At 42.3% G+C, this 16,964-nt stretch overlaps 1 protein-coding gene across 2 annotated transcripts in view; it reads right to left on the reverse strand.

Moving 5' to 3' along the window:
* Positions 1–16,964, reverse strand: part of rabgap1l (RAB GTPase activating protein 1-like) — a 268,209-nt gene that overhangs the window by 121,989 nt on the left and 129,256 nt on the right. For both annotated transcript variants that reach the window (XM_055642029.1, XM_055642027.1), the window contains exon 14: positions 6,556–6,669. In XM_055642029.1, coding sequence (XP_055498004.1) covers positions 6,556–6,669 — 114 coding nt within the window. The remainder of the gene's footprint in view (positions 1–6,555; positions 6,670–16,964) is intronic.

The following is a 16,964-nucleotide window of genomic DNA, read 5'->3' on the forward strand; positions in this document are numbered from 1 at the left end:
TTATCATGGACCTACACACTGTAAATGGCTCGATTGTATTCATGTATTGTCTTTCTGCTGACTGGATAGCACACAACAAAAGCGTTTCACTGTACCTCGGTACATGTGACAATAAACCAAATTAAACTGAGCTGAGTTGGGGTGGGATTTTCCCAACTGTCTTTTATTTTCTCTATTCTGCAGAAGGTTGCTAAGTTGCCCACTTAGCATGGCCTCGCTGCTGTTGTTAACCTTCCAGAACCACAACGTTCCATTCTATGACTTTTGTGAGCAAAAAAATAAAAATATTTGTAAGCAGAAAAACATGGCCTGTGAAAATATATATTTTTGTATTAAGTTTGATTACTGCTTGATTTAAATCACAAAAACAGTAATGGAGATAAAAGGATTGTGTCCTAGGAATGTCACAATAGGTCAGGAAGAGCCTCTGCGTTTTCCCACTGACTGTGGGAGGACAGGGTGCTGAGTGCCTGGTGTGACTGATGAGGCCCGTGGTGCTCAGAAGGTGGGAGGCAATGTCCATCATCAACGCTCCAGGAATATGACTGAGCTGACTTGGCTCTGCACTGACATCTGAAAGATGGCAACTGCCAGCAGACTTGCACACAGCTGTGAAAGAAGCTGATGTGCCCCAGCAATCAGCCAAGCCCTTGTGATTACCGGAGAAAGGGCTGGGGATATGTGCAGTTTGATAGAGTGCATAGACCACCATAATGTGCAGTGATTCAGGAATCCAGCTCTCTCACAGACACAATGATACACGATGGGCCATATATGTCATGCAAGTTGCAGGATTACTCAATTTACTGCCATGATTAGACGGCAGATTTGACTGGTTTATCATTAACTCCATGACCTTGCAACTTCTCATTACGAGCAGCGCCGTTGCACCTGAGTCTATTTCACCCTTCAGTTTGATGAGTTGTTTCATGCTGTCCGATGCAATGCAAATGAAGCTGTCTCAGCGGGTTTACACCACGTCGCAATCTAAAGGCAAGTGCAAAGCTTCAAACTCGACATATCCACCAAGAGATAAGACAGCCCATTTGCAGTGAGGCTTGCTGTATTCAAACAGTGTTCAAATCTTTGTGTCTATCTTCGAGTTACTCCAGCACTTTGTGTCTGTCTTCGAATTACTCCAGCACTTTGTGTCTGTCTTCGGAGTTACTCCAGCACTTTATGTCTGTCTTCTTGAGCTTGTCCAGCACTTTGTGTCTATCTGCAGAGTTACTCCAGCACTTTGTGTCTATCTTTGGTATATACCAGCATCTGCAGTTCCTTTCTGTACACTGTTCAAATTAGATCAAATGAGAAGCGGGGTACCAGATGGCAAGTGGTGGAACACAAGCCAGAGGTCTTCGAGATAGCAGAGAAATAAGGAGGTTCCAGGATTCAACAACAACGCTAGCTTCAAGTGTTTCACACAGCTAAAGAAACACCTTGAAGCTGCTCACAGCTACATGGCAGTGCATTGCTGGAGGAAGTACACTGCATGAACAGAGCTGAAATGTTTATACAGGGTAGGTGGGAATAAACGGATTACTCTTTCAAAGTCACAGCTACACAGGCCTCCTCTGCATTCCAAGTATCAATACCTCCAAATCGAAACAGTACAGAATAAAATGTAGTTTACTTTTAGTGGAAGTTTCCACTTTAAACAAAATCAACCTCAAAAAGGTGGAGGTCCAGGTCAATGCCAGATCACACTCAGAACAAAGAGTGCTGACACTTCAAACATTTAATAGTCTAACAAACACTTTGTCAATAATGAAGAAGTGAAAGGTGATTCTTTCTTTTCTATTTACAACCACAGGAAGGAAAGCTGGAATCAGCTGGACGTGTAAATTAGAGTTTAGAACTTGGAAACAATCCCTTCGGCTCAACTTGCCCACACCGACCAACAAGTCCCATCAACACTAATCCCACTTGCCTGTGTTTGGCCCATTTGCCTCTAAACCTGTCCTATCCATGTACCTGTCTAAATGTTTCTTAAACATTGCGTTGCGATAGTCCCTGCCTCAACTACCTCCTCTGGCAGCTTGTTCCATACACACACCACCCTTTGTGTGGAAATGTTACCACTCAAATTCCTTTAAAAATGTTCCCCCTTCACCTTGAACCTATGCCCTCTGGTTCTCGATTCCCCTACTACGATCTATTCCTCTCATGATTTGGGGTGATGATGAGGAGGCAGATTATAAATCACCTTGCTGAACTGCTGCTGGTTTTCTGCGGGGCAAGCTGATGTGGCTAGTTCATTGCCAACTGGGGTAGCAAGCAAGATCAGTGCAAGAGGAAGTGCTCACCTGTGCTTACCACGGTATTTGGTCAGCGAAGCACACTCTGCCAGATACCAAAGAGAAGCCAGATCTATGATGCTTAGCAGGTACCACTGACAGTTGCAATGTGCCCCAATTTCCCCAAACAAAGATCTGAATGATTGGGATGAGGGGAACATGGTGTAGGTCTTGGAAGAAAAGCCAATGCAGGAGGTAGATGGCTCGGTTCATTTAGTTAGGAATGGAAATGGAAGGCAAGAGATGACATGGATGTGAACAATGGCAAGCGGTGGAGGGATGGGGCATGCAGTAATGTGTCCAGAGTTCAGTCACCATGACTTGTGTTTATAAGAATCCACAGCTATCCATATTTTTCCTTGGATATCAATCAGAAGCACACCAATGCTGTGTTCATCTGACAATCAACCCCTCCTTACCTATCACTTGCCTGCACTTGCCCCACCCCTTCTCCTCACCTCTAACTACAAGCTATTTTCCCTCTCCTTCAGTCTTGAAGAAAGGTCCTGACCCAAAACATCATCAGTCTATTTCCCTCCACAGATGCTGCCTGACCACTGAATTCCTCCAGTCATTTGTTTATTCGCTCAAAATTACAGCACCTGCAGTATCTTGTGTCTCCTAGAATCAATCACTGGAATCAATGCTTTTTGGACACCGAAATACACTACATCTATCAGTTCTCCCTTATCAACTCTCCCTGTCACAATCTCAAAGAATTCAAACACATTTATCAAACTGATTCACCCCCTATAAAACCATGTTGGCTTGTGTTGATTATATTCAGTTTTCCCAAATGGTTAGCTATTTCCTCTTTGATTACTGACCCAGCCATCTTTATTGCCTTCCCTCACAGTGGGAAACGTTGATTCTGCTGTGTGGGGATGTTCATGTTAAATTCTATCGTGTATTGTGTTCTTTTTATTCCCATGGCTGTATGGTAATTCAAATCTCACTGTACCAATTGGTGCATGTGACAATAAATGTCTCTTGCCTCTTGAGCAATAGATGTGAAGCAAACTGCTAACCTGTCTTCTGTCTTCCACTCTTTTTGAACAAAGGAGTCACATTGGCTGTTTTCAAACTTCTGATATCATCCTGGAAGTCAGCAATTTTTTAAACATGGGTCTGCTGTCTCCACAGTCACTTATTTTACTTTAGATTTTAGAGACCCAGCGAGAAAACAGGCCCTTCAGCCTACCGAGTCAGTGCCGACCAGCGACACTAGACAGATACACTAGTACTATCCTACATACTAGGGACAATGTTACAATTTTACCAAAGCCAATTAACCTGCAAACCTGTACGTCTTTGGAGTGTGGAGGGAAACTGGAGCACCCGGAAAAAACCCAAGCGGTCACAGGGAGAACGTACAAACTCCATACCGGCAGCCCCCATAGACAGGGTCAAACACGGGTCTGCTGGAGTTGTAATGCAGCATTTCTACCGCTGCGCCACTGTGCCGCCACAAGCTTTAAAATCCTTGGCTGCAGGTTCGGTTACAAAGTCCACTTTTAGGTTCATGATACTTTATCCTTTCTGATTGAGATTTTTTATCAGATCCTCCCTCTTATTTCAAATTTGTTTGTATATCTTACGGTTATTTGCAATGTCCTCCATAGTGAAGACTAATTTAAAAAATGATTTAACATATCAGCTATTTCTCTGTTTCCTGTTATGCCTTTCCCAGCCTTGATCTCTAGAGGTCCCACGTCTACCACTGCCGCCTTCTTCCTGTGTGTACCTTCATAGAAAATCCTACCGTTTATCTCAACATTACATGCGTTTTTTCTCAAAATTAATTTTCTTCCTTCTTTCACTCTTGGATCCTAAAGACTTCCTAATCCTCTGGTTTACCACTGTTCTTGCTACAGTATATGTCTACTTTCCAGTTTTACATTATCCTTGACCTCCGTAGTTAACTGCAGAGTGTGACTTTTTCTCATGGAAATAAATTCTTGCTGAATGTTGTGCACCAGCTGTTTGAATATCTTTCACTATTCTTTTGCCAACATTTCTCCTGGCTCATTTTTCCAGCCCATCTTGGTCCACTACACCTTCATATCATTAGAGTTGCCTTTATTTAAGTTGAAGGCAGAGATCTGGTCATGTGATGTCCACCCTCTAAACGCATCTAGAATTCTTGCATATTGTGGTCACTATTTCCTTCTCTTATTCATCTCTTATTAATCCTTCATCATTCAACATGACCAGCATTGCATGTTCACTCTATAGACATGGTGATAACTCGGGCTGACAGCCTGATGCAGAATTGAAGGAATGCTGCACTGCTGTATGTGCCAATTTCTGGAAAAAGCATTAAACCAAGCTTGATTAAATATATCCAAGGCAATGTTTATCCTGGACCAAGGTCACGGAAACATTATCTTGTTGATTCTGCATTGCAAGCTGCAGGAGCTCACTGTGCCCAAATTAATTGGTCGTGCCTTAAGGCCAACAAGCCTTACAATTCTGACTGCTCTCACCATGGGCTGTGAACAAGAATCAAGAGATGCTGAAGTCACAAAAGGACTTTTACACACAGTAAAAGAAAATGTAATTTCCATTTAGAGACCTGAATAATTTGGGGTAATTAGCACTGGGTTATGATACAATCTGTCACAGGAATAATTACAAGAGCAGCAGTACTATTGGTAATGGCCGGCTGCTAGATCCATGTGCAACCTTTGGATGAGTCATTAATCAACTGGTCATGCAGGTGAATCAGCTGGACTGGAAGCAACACAGAACCCTCTGTTAGATGTGGATAGACACAATATGATGGAGTGACCCAGCGAGTCAGGCAGCATCTCTGGAGAAAAGGAATAGGTGACATTTTGGGTCGAGACCCTTCTTCAGACCAAACTTAGGAAAGGAGGTGCAGAGAGTTGTGTTGAAATCTTCCTTAATTCCCTTTCACTGTGATGAACCTAAACTGCTTTCACAATGCCCTGTGCGAAACTTATCTGTGTTTGTATTCAGCTCCAAATAGAACAGTTAAGCCCACTGGATTGCAATGCACATTAAGGCGGGAGGAGGAAAGAGCAGAGACTTAATGAACATAGCTGGCACCATAATTGCACAACCTTCTAAACACAGGAGCAAAAACAGATGAGACGATGTTATCCTGGTTAAGGAGTCCGGGATCAGGAGACATAGGCTTAGAATAAGTGGTGGGCCATAAGGAACAGAGATGAGAAGAAATGGCCTCTGAGAAATTGGTGAGCATTTCCAGTTCTCTACTCAGGAGGGTTATGGAGATGCAGTCATTGAGTTCATTCTAAACAAGGATGGGGAAATTTCTGCATCTTAAGGAAATTCATGTTCTGGGGACAGTGGTGGAAATGGTGCTGGAAGGTTAGCCATGATCTTGTTGAGTGGCGGAGCGGGCTGTGGTGCTGAATGGCCTATTCCTACACTTATTTTTTTGATGATCTTGTTACAGAAAGCTTCCAATAACATGGATTTTCTGAACACACTATCTAAAGTAATACATGATATTTTCAACATCTAAACAGGCCATTCAGCCCAATCTATCCTGCTTTGTCCAGCCTCGCTTCACATCCATCCCATCAATAGGGTGAAAAAACCCATCAATGCGGTGGGTGGAGAGATCAGGACTCAGCCTTTCTGAGCAATTCCTGCTTAGAAAAGAATGTGATTAGGACCAGCAATTAACTAAACTGAAACACACTGGGATGAATTCCTTTTCTTCCTTCTTCAGTTCTCTTCTTTCCATGCCCTCACCACACATCCTACCCCAAATTCTTTGTCCCTTTACACCATCTTCCTCTTATTCCTGCTGATTCTATCTGTACGCTACCAAATTGTAGATGTGTCATTCTGTACGCAGGTTACACACATAAGAGACAATGAAATGCAGCAGCAATATCAAACTATCTGTGGCCTGTACACAGGTGCACAGACTCAGAACAATAAATATTGTATAAGTCAATAACGTTCTCTGTACAGATTACGGACAGATATATCCAACAAGGCTCTGATAAACATCTCACTGCTGAATTGCGATCATCACATTTCATTATGTTTAAAGATCCACAACTTTTTGGAGCCAATGCATTATATTTTTTGTTGGGACGATGGAACATATTTTACGCTATGCTTTAGAACAGGTAAATGGTGGCTGAGAAAAATGTCACAGAGATCATTGCGTAACACACACACACACACAGTGTGGTATAGATTCAGCATCAAAGTCCATGAGCATTTGGTGCTCTAGGATCTACCAATATCCTACCTTGCAAATCTTAAACAATGAATCTTGTCCATCCCCGTCAGTGTCCTTGAAGTAATCATGGGCTGGAAAAGTTCGATTAATATCGCGGGTGATGACATTCTCCTGAACAGAATCCTGGATTAAAAAAAAGAAACAAAATGAGTGATTTCTGAACCTAAAATTGGTTGTCTTGCTCTTTGCATAATGTTAGACGTCACTGCTAAATAACATAAAACATATCACACATTACTCAGTGTGGGGCAGGGATGCATTGCTTCATAAAAAGGGGTGTGATCTACGTCATGATGACAAACTAACAGGTTTGTGGTTGATTTCAAGAATTTTGTTACAGCTTGAATGGCGGTGCTGGCTCGAAGGGCCGAATGGCCTCCTCCTGCACCTATTGTCTATTGTCCATCTACAATCCACAACTGTAATAGCACCCACACAGACACTATAAATGGAAGCAAACTACACAATACATGAACTGATAATTCTGCTATAACATGCTTCCATAATGAGAATTGGAAACAACATAATTCCATTATCACCTTTATTACCTTGCCTGCCATCGCCTTTTACTATCTTATCCCTCTGGTCTTCTACCCAGAACCTTCGCTTTTATTCTCTCTACACCCTCTTTATTTATATCTTAAAATCTCAAGACTTCCTCGGCCTTGATGATAGGTCACAGACTAGAAGCCTCGCTCTGTAGGTGCTGTCAGATCCTTAGTTTAGTTTAGTTTAGTTTAGAGATACAGCACGGAAACAGAACCTTCGGTCCATTGAGTCCGTGATGACTAAAGATCCCCATACACGAGCACTATCCTACACACTTGGGACAATTTACAATTTTTACCAAATAAGCCAAATAACCTACAAACCTGGACGTCTTCGGAGTGGGAGGAAACCGGAGCACCCGGGGAAAACCCATGTAGTCATGGGAAGAACGTACAAACTCCATATAGATAGCACCCGTAGTCAGGATCGAACCCGGGTCTCTGACGCTGTACGGCAGCAACTCTACCGCTGTGTCACTGTGCCGCACTACTGAAGATTTTCAACATTCCCTCTCTTTGTCCGAAAATTCCGACATCCACATCTGGCATTTTGCTTTTGAACTTTTTAAAAATTAGATATGATTGGGTTAAACAGTAGCAGTTGGTGAAGACAGAGGCCAAATCATGCGAATTGTCGTCATGGTTCATAAACTTACATGAGCATTCTGAAATGTAATTAGTTTATAAATGTCATTAAAATTGACATTTACAAGTCAGTTTTATTTAAAAATTTGCTGCTTTACATTGTCCTTGTTTTTAATTTGTCCATTGATGACTGAGTGCAAAGCAGACTCCATTGATGAGCTGAGTGCAAAGCAGACTCCTTACTCCTTACTGGTGATCTGTGTGTGAGTTTTCTACCTTTTTTTCTAGCTATTCAACCTGCAAACAGCACGCAGCAAGATCATTATAGATTTTGATGTGATTTTAGTTTAAATGCGGAGTAATTCCAGGAGCTGTAAAAACAGGATTTTTTATTTGGAGACGTCGCAAAAATAAAATTAATCAGAAACACAATTACGTTAAAACATACAGATTAATTATGTAAAAAATATTATTGATAGGTGAATAATAACAGTCTGTAACTATTATCCTAAACACTGCAGCTGTCCTTAAGAAGTGCATTGCAGTTTAATAGATTTACAGCAGTCCCTTGGCTTTTGAATTATTAATATAAAACAAGTTGTAAAATAACATATATTACATAATTTCAAGCAATCCAAAAGTGCTTTAGCATTACCTTTGGTCACTATGGCAAAGCAGGAAACAAAGTAGAGAGAACCATCTAGTAACTACACTCAGCTTCTTGCACCAGGTGTAAGATATTTGCCTCAGCCAGCACTCAGTGTTATCTTTCCCATACTTGTATCATGTGTATGAAATACTTCAGCCTCACTTTTCTGCTTCAGAAGAATGTGCAGGCAAGCAACGCCTTATTGTTGTGCTTCTGGCCTTCCTGATCTGTACATCAGTGCTCCGCATCTGGCCCAGTGCCGAATCCAGCTGTGCCGGCATCTGACCTCCAGCTCTTCTCCAGCATCCGTGTTTCAATGTCATGTCGGAGGGTTAGGGTATCATTTTGCAGGCAGTGGAAAATTCATCCCTCCTGTGCTTACTGTTGTCACCATTGAGATTATGAGTCTCACTGGAAGCTGCTACTTCGGGTTGCAAGTGTCGGAAGAGAGTTGACCCGTGACGAGGATAAAACAGATAGCAGAGGTGAAGGGGAAAAGACAAAATAAATACATACTGATTTTTTATTTTAATAACTAGAAAATGAAAAAGAGCACCAGAAAGCACAGTGAACAGTGTAGTTCTAACAGCGTGAAGCCTGGCTAATATCCAGATCCCTCAGTGAGTTTAGGTCATCCTTCGTGGTGTTCCATAAGTAATCACATTTGAACCTTCCATAAAGAGCTAACATTCCTCTTTTATCAAATTGGCAGAACCACTTCTTAACCAAATAAAATGTATCAACAGCAACATAAAGACGGCACGGTGGCACAGCAGTAAAGTTGCTGCCTTACAGCGCCAGAGACCTGGGTGCGATCCTGACTACGGGTGCTATCCGCATGGAGCTAGTATGTTCTCACTGTGACCGCATGGGTTTTACTCGGGTGCTCCGGTTTCTTCCCACAATCCAAAGACGTCGTAAATTGTCCCTAGTGTGTAGAATAGTGTTTAGAGCCTGTCCCACTTGGCTGTCATTCGCGCACCATTTACGCTGCCTGCTAGCGTGTGGGTAGCGTGTGGGTAACGTGGGACGGGCACATGGAGTGGTGTGGAGGAGTGTGGAGTGGCGTGGAGGAGTGTGGACTTCATCCTGCACAAATTCTTCGCGCGCCACCGCCTGTTGCGTAACTTCCAAAGTGGGACAGGCCCAAGATCCTGGCGCTGCGCAACGTCTCACCTCCAACAGCAGCAGAAGCAGGCAAACGATTGCAGAGCTCGGCCTGGGGCTCACCGCCATTGTGGACCCGGATCCGCCCCCACTCCTATTCCCAGAGCGGGGCCAAGACGATTGGAGATAGACACAAAATGCTGGAGTAACCCAGCGGGACCGGCAGCATCTCTGGAGAGAAGCAATGGGTGACGTTTTGGGTCGAGACCCTTCTTCAGACTGAAGAAGAGTCTCAACCCGAAACGTCATCCATTCCTTCTTTCCAGAGATGCTGCCGGTCCCACTGAGTTACTCCTGCATTTTGTGTCTATCTTCAAATGACGTCACGCGCTCCAGACGGCTGTGCATGATGATTTGCGCGCTACCGGCCTGTCGCGTAAATGACGGCCAAGTGGGACTGGCCCTTTAGTGTACAGGGGGATCACTGGTTGGCGCAGCTCGTTGGGCTGAAAGGCCCGCTTCCACTCTGTATCTCTAAAATAAACTACACTAAAACAGTAGCAAAGAAATGTTAATAAAGTCATAATATAAATATAATACCTACAAAAAGATAATTGTAAGAATTTCCAAATAATAAATTTATTTCCAAATTGTTGGGGGTGTTCTTGATCAATGAGAGCCTCTTTAATATGGATAATGGTGATAATGTAAATATAATTTAAGGAAACTGTTATTGCATTTACAATAAAGAGAAGACTTTCTTGTCTCGGTAATGAGAAATCTTTGCTTTCCTGAGAAAGGTGGCAAAAATCATCGATAGACTCTCCAACGAATTAAGCAAAACAACTGTAATAAAGTAAATAACTGTAACGAATAAAATGATATCCCAGTGCCTGTTGTTTGCCAGCCAATGGGTTTGTTAACAGTAGCTGAGAATAGTGAAGAACTTTTAAAATCTCCTGACTCTTCACCCATTCCTTCAGATTGGAAAACCATGCATCATTCTGTTATTTAGGAAAGATTAGGGGGAAACAAGGTGCTTATCACTGACAGTTTAATATCTGTCATTTAATTAAGAATAAAGTGACACTCTTTTCCACACACGGAAAATTTTGAGCTGCTTGGTTTTATAGATTGTGATATGGGTCGAAGCATGGGTGATTAAAAGTGTAGATAGGAAGTTTATGGAAATTTGTTTAGTTTAATTAAGAGCCACAGCATGGAAACAGGCCCCTCAGCCCACCAAGTTTGTGCTGCCCACTGATCACCCATTCGTACTAGTTCTATGTTATTCCACTTTCTCATCCACTCCCAACATATTCGGGATATTTTTTTTATTCGAGAGGCCAATTAACCTATAAATCGCATGTCTTCGGGATGTGAGAGGAAACTTGAGTATACGGAGGAAACACATGTGGTGACAGGGAGAATGGGCAAACTCCACACAGACAACACCCGAGGTCAGGATTGAACCTGGATCTCAGGTGTTGTGAGGGAGCTGTTTAGACTTCCAGAAACCATCTGATATGGCCACCCGCATGAAAGGCTGTTAACTAAATTAATGTTCGAGTCTCATAGAATTGAAAGCTAATTATTGATCGTGAGAAGAAACTGGCTGAGTAGCAAGACGCAACGTAGGCATAATAGGCTGGTATTAAATGCATCTTTTTGGTGCTTCGTTTATTCAAAATAGTTTCTACACTCAGTTTCAAAGTGGCTTGTGCATCGGGTGGCCACATCGATCATGGACAGTTGCCATTCTGTTTAGTACATCTAGCTTTAACCTGCTCCCCAGGCAATACATCTTGACGAACAAGGTGTGCAGTGGCCAAGCTTCATGAAAACCAAACTGCAGCAAAACACAAACAACGCTGCATGTTGTTGATGACCATCTGACGTTCAGCACTGCGTGACAGAAATTGCTGAAGGTCACAGAGAATGCTTGCTGCTGCATGACTCTGGCATTGTACTACACACTGACCAACTGATAGAAAATAATCAACAACGGGCTCGTTCTGAAGAAAAGCCATCAACCTCCAACATTAGGGGAGGAGACAGTAAGGTCTAACTGAAATTAGAGAAGTCAATGTTCATACCGCTGAGTTGGTATCCCAGAGGTATGAACATTGACTTCACTAATTTCAGGTAATGTCTCCTCCCCTTCTCAGCTCTCCCTCTAGCCCTCTGGCTCCTCCTCTTCCTTTCTTATTCCCACCCCCCACCCTCACATCAGTCTGAAGAAGGGTTTTGGCCCGAGACGTTGCCTATTTCCTTCGCTCCATAGATGCTGCCTCGCCCGCTGAGTTTCTCCAGCATTTTTGTCTACCTTCGATTTTGCAGCATCTGCAGTTCCTTCTTAAACATCAAACATTAACTGTTTCTCTCTCCACAGAGACTGTCTGAACTCTTGAGTATTTCCAACAATTTGTTTTTATACTAGATTTCAGCACATTGGCCTACATCAGCCAGTGTATTGAGTATAAAAGTTGGGAGGTCATGTTGTAGTTATATAAGATGTTGGTGAAGTCACATTTAGATCATTGTGTTCAGTTTTGGGCACTATGTTACTGGAAAGATGTTGACAAGCTGGAAATGGTGCAGAGAAGATTTACAAGGATGTTGCCAGGACTCGAGTGTCTGAGCTTTAGGAAGAGGTTGAGCAAGATATTCCTTGGAGCACAGGAGGATGAGGAGTATTCTTTTAGAAGTGTACAAAATCATGAAAGGAATAGATTGGGTAAAAGCATGGAGTCTCTTGCCCAGGGTAGGGGAATCGAGTACCAGAATAGATAGGTTTAATGTGAGGGGGAAAAGATTTAATAGGAACCGGAGGGGTAAATTTTTTACACGAAGAGTGATGGGTATATGAAATGAGCTGCTGGAGGAGATATTTGAGGTAGATACTATCGCAAAGTTTACAAAACATTTAGATAGGTACATGGATACGATAGATTTAGAGGGATATGTATGGGCCAAACGCAGGCAGATGGGGCGAGTGTAGATGGGACATGTTGGTCGGTGTGGGCAATTTGGATTGATAGGCCAGTTTCTATGCTTTACGATTCCATGACAATGAGGCAACATATTTGATTAGTTTACAAAGTATTTTCCAAAGTCCTTATCCCCTGCTGTCTCTGTTCCATACATCTTGGTGTCAGGATGCAGATCTGTTTTCATTGAACATAGAAATGTAAGCACAGGAACGGGCCCTTCAGCCCACAATGTCTGTGCAGAACATGATGTCAAGATAAATGAATCTCTTCTGCCGACATGTGACCCATATCCTTCCATAACCTTTCATGAGGGTAAACTCTTGGAAAGCAGTGGCCAAGATGGAGTACCTTGATAGGTGAAGACATTGTGTGTCAAACAACAGGCCACATCCTAAACTAACATCGCCAACCTCTCACTTCAATACCCTACTGTCCCCATTTGCTTCAAGGAAATTCCATTATTCCTGTCTCCAAGGAAAATAGTGACCTGTCATAATGACAATCGCCCAGTAGCTCTAATATCAATCACAATGAAGTACATTGACAGACTGATAAAGGTCCACATTTTCGCGGGTCTTCCGGGCAATCTAGACCGCTGGCAATATGCAAAAATTAAAAATAGATCTAGAGCGGACATCAATTCTTCAGCACTACATAGAGCTCTGGATCACCATGACAATAAGAGCACCTATGTCAGGTTGCTAATCATTGACTATAGTTCAACATTCAACACCATAATACTGAATAATCTCATCCCTAAACTTTCATCGTTGATCTAGCACTTGCGGCCTTCATCTGCAACTAGCTTCTGGACTTCTTGACCAGCAGATCACAGTCAGTTCAGACAACAACCCAGCTCTTAACATCCTCTCTATCTGGGCCTTTCATTATTTGGCCTTTTCATTATCTAGGCCTTTCATTATGGGGCCCAAAACTGCTCACAAAGAGTATTTGACCTAAGATATTTATTCAGTTTGGCTTTCATTAGATGGTGTCCGACCGATTGAATACTTTCAGTATTTTCTGCTTTCATTCCATTTTGTAAAGCTGGGTTATATCCTCAACGATGAAAGGTAAAAAGCCCGGCTATGAAAACTAGCAACAAATTCAGTATTATAATCAGCACCAATAGGATTCTGTTTAATGCTGCAGTATATGGTTGGTTGGTAAGGGAATTGTGCTGAAACCTCGGAGGAGTGCAATTAATTAAATACAGACAGCTCTTTTTGAATGGTAACCTCCGGTATGATGGGCACTGTGTGATATTGCTTCCCAGGTTTATTATGACGCAGCCTCTGGGACTACAAAGCAAGAATTAATTGAAAAGGGCAAAAACCAGCTCACAGTTTCACTTGTTTCAGCTGAAATAAAACGTGGGAATTTCAGAGTGACAGAATAACATCAGGAGAGTACCTTTGGTAATAGTCTGAGGTATAAAGATTTCAGCTAGAGTGGGAACGTCATTCTCAGGTGAGGTTGTCCAGGAAAAAGGAGCATGGCAAAGATGGGGTATCCATGCCATGAGCCTGAACTGGTGGATACCACAAATCCCTGAGAAACCATTGATTTTTTTCCCCAGTTAGTCATAGAGACATATAGCAGGGAAACATGGCCTTTGGTTCAACCTATCATGCCGACCAAGATGCCTCATCTAAGCTAGTCCCATTTACCTGTGTTTGGCCCATATTCTTCTAAACCTTTCCTATCCATGTATCTGCAGACAAAAGATAGACACAACATGCTGGAGTAACTCAGTGGGTCAGGCAGCATCTCTGGAGAAGAGAAATAGGTGGCGTTTCAGACAGAGAGTTCATATTCATAAGTAATAGGAGCAGAATTATGCCATTCGACCCATTAAAGTCTAATCCGCCATTCAATCATGTCTGATCTATCATTCTCTTTCAACCCCATTCTCCTGCCTTCTCCCCTTATCACCTCATTATCACCTCCTCATTATCACAATAGACCATTGTGGGTTCTTTGGTCATCAGTGTTGGTTCTGATTTGTTCTGTACCATTTCATCTCTCTAGTTTCCCTCTCCCCAACTCTCAGTCGGAAGAAGGGTCTCGACTTGAAATGTCACCTATTCCTTTTTTCCAGAGATTCGGTCTGACCCACTGAGATACGCCAGCATTTTGTGTTTATCTTCAGCGTAAACCAGCATCTGCAGTTCCTTCCTACACTTTTTATCTGCAGACAAAAATGTTTGTTGCACTATTTATCACTCCACTATTTTAGAGCATTATAATTTTCAGTCTCAGGATGCAATTATCACAGGCAAAGGTGGCATTTATTGTCCGCACATAACTGGCCTAAGGAGGTGTTGGCTTCCTGCAAGGATTTCCCAGCGACGTGTAGCAGTAAGCTACAGAGTGTCCCAGAGCAAGGTGCAACTTATCTTATTCAACGCGTGGGATCCAGCAGCAGGGTTTGTGCTTTCTCATTTCTAAAAAATGTAGAAACACGGAAATTGGATTTGAAAGGCATTTATCAGATGGTATTTTGCTGATGTCTAGTGTTAAGAGTGGGCTGAGAAAGCTGAAGAGTGAAGATTCTTTTGCTTATATTGAGAGTTCATAAAACAAAATACCTTTACAAAACAGATCCATTATTCTCAGTACAAAAGATATGGATATTCTTAAGGCAGAGATAGATTCTTGATTAGTATGGGTGTCAAGAATTATGGGGAGAAGGTAGGAGAAAGGGGTTAAGAGGGAAAGATAGATCAGCCATGATTGAATGACAGAGTCGACTTGATGGGCCTAATGACCTAATTCTGCTCCTAGAACTTATGAACTTATGAATGACAAACTGCAGTTTTGGTAACTGAAATGTATTAAACACTGAGGGGAACTGCACCACAACACATGGCAGTTATAATCTTTCAGAATGGTCAAATAATTTGCAAAATTACAAATTCAGACTACTGTGAGGTGCTACAATTTGCAAGGAGTTAATATTTTCCATGGAAAATAATCGCCTAAGATTGGGCATAGGGGTCAAAGGATCTGGAAGTTGGAAACACCAATCACCAAGTAGCAAGTCAGGTTAATAAAATGACAAAACAAAAACAGGCCTCAAGCTGTGGTTCACTTTCACAGAGAGAGAGCACAGAACAAGCAGTGACACACTCCCAATCGTTAGGTAATGAGAGACGGGGGGGGAGGGGGTAATATCTGTAAATGCCTAATGAATTTCCGCCCATAGATCTGAAACATGTAGTCCAATGTGGTTAATTATTCCTGATTTGATACATAGATACATAGACAATAGGTGCAGGAGTAGGCCATTCGGCCCTTTGATTCAATGTGATCATGGCTGATCATCCGCAATCAGTACCCCGTTCCTGCCTTCTCCCCATATCCCTTGATTCCGCTAGACCTAAGAGCTCTATTCTCATCTCAGTTCTAAATGGCCGACGCCTTATTCTTAAACTGTCCCCCCTGGTTCAGGACTCCACCAACATCGGGAAGATGTTTCCTATATCTAGCGTATCCAATCCCTTAATAATTGTATATGTTTCTATAAGATCCCCTCTCATCCTTCTAAATTCCAGTGAATACAAGCCCAGTCGCTCCATCCTTTCATCATATGTCAGTCCCACCATCCCGGGAATCAACCTCGTGATCGTACACTGCACTCCCTCAATAGCAAGAATGTCCTTCCTCAAATTAGGAGACCAAAACTGCACACAATACTCCAGGTGTGGTCTCACCAGGGCCCTGTACGACTGCAGAAGGATCGCTTTGCTCCTATACTTAACTCCTTTCGTTATGAAGGCCAACATGCCATTAGCTTTCTTCATTGCCTGCTGCACCTGTGTGCTTACTTTCAGTGACTGATGGTACTAGGACATCAGGAAGCATAAATTTAAAACAGTAATTTAAAGTTAATGACCACAGAATACTGGCAAATGTGACACCGGCTGCAGATAACAGTAAGTTATAATGAATTAAGTGAGCATGTTAAAGGCTGATTATCTGGAAAAGTAAGATGTTCTAATGGTAATGGTGTTTTTTGTAGAAACAAGGGCAGCACGGTGTTACAGCAGTACACTTGCTGTCTTACAGCAGCAGAGACCCGGGTTCAATCTACCAGGTTTATGAGTACAGCACTGAAATCACACAACAGTGCACATCTCAGCATCATGCCCACTTACTTGAGTACTCGGCTCACAGGTTCAATTAAACTTTCATGGTGTACTGCTGCCAATAAAACAGTCTTAACTTCCCATAAATATTAGTCTGCAATGGATGTATGAACTAAACAGTTGATCAATGCTAATAAAATAAACAGCTTCATTCCATCACAATGGAGAATTGATGAAGTCCATGTTAAATTATGCTTGGGATCTAATGTAAGGCGATTCAAAATGCGGATAAAGTGGATGTAGAGAATGTAGAAACAAGGAACTGCAGATGCTGGTTTACTAAAACTGGGAAAATGGACAAGTGGTTTGGAAGGGGATAGAAATTTGTGATTGAGGAGAGTGGATATGGGCTGTGGAAAGGGGTTAAAGTCCATGAATGGGCAGA

This window comes from Leucoraja erinacea, chromosome 10 (assembly GCF_028641065.1).
Source record: "Leucoraja erinacea ecotype New England chromosome 10, Leri_hhj_1, whole genome shotgun sequence".
Lineage (NCBI taxonomy): Eukaryota > Metazoa > Chordata > Chondrichthyes > Rajiformes > Rajidae > Leucoraja > Leucoraja erinaceus.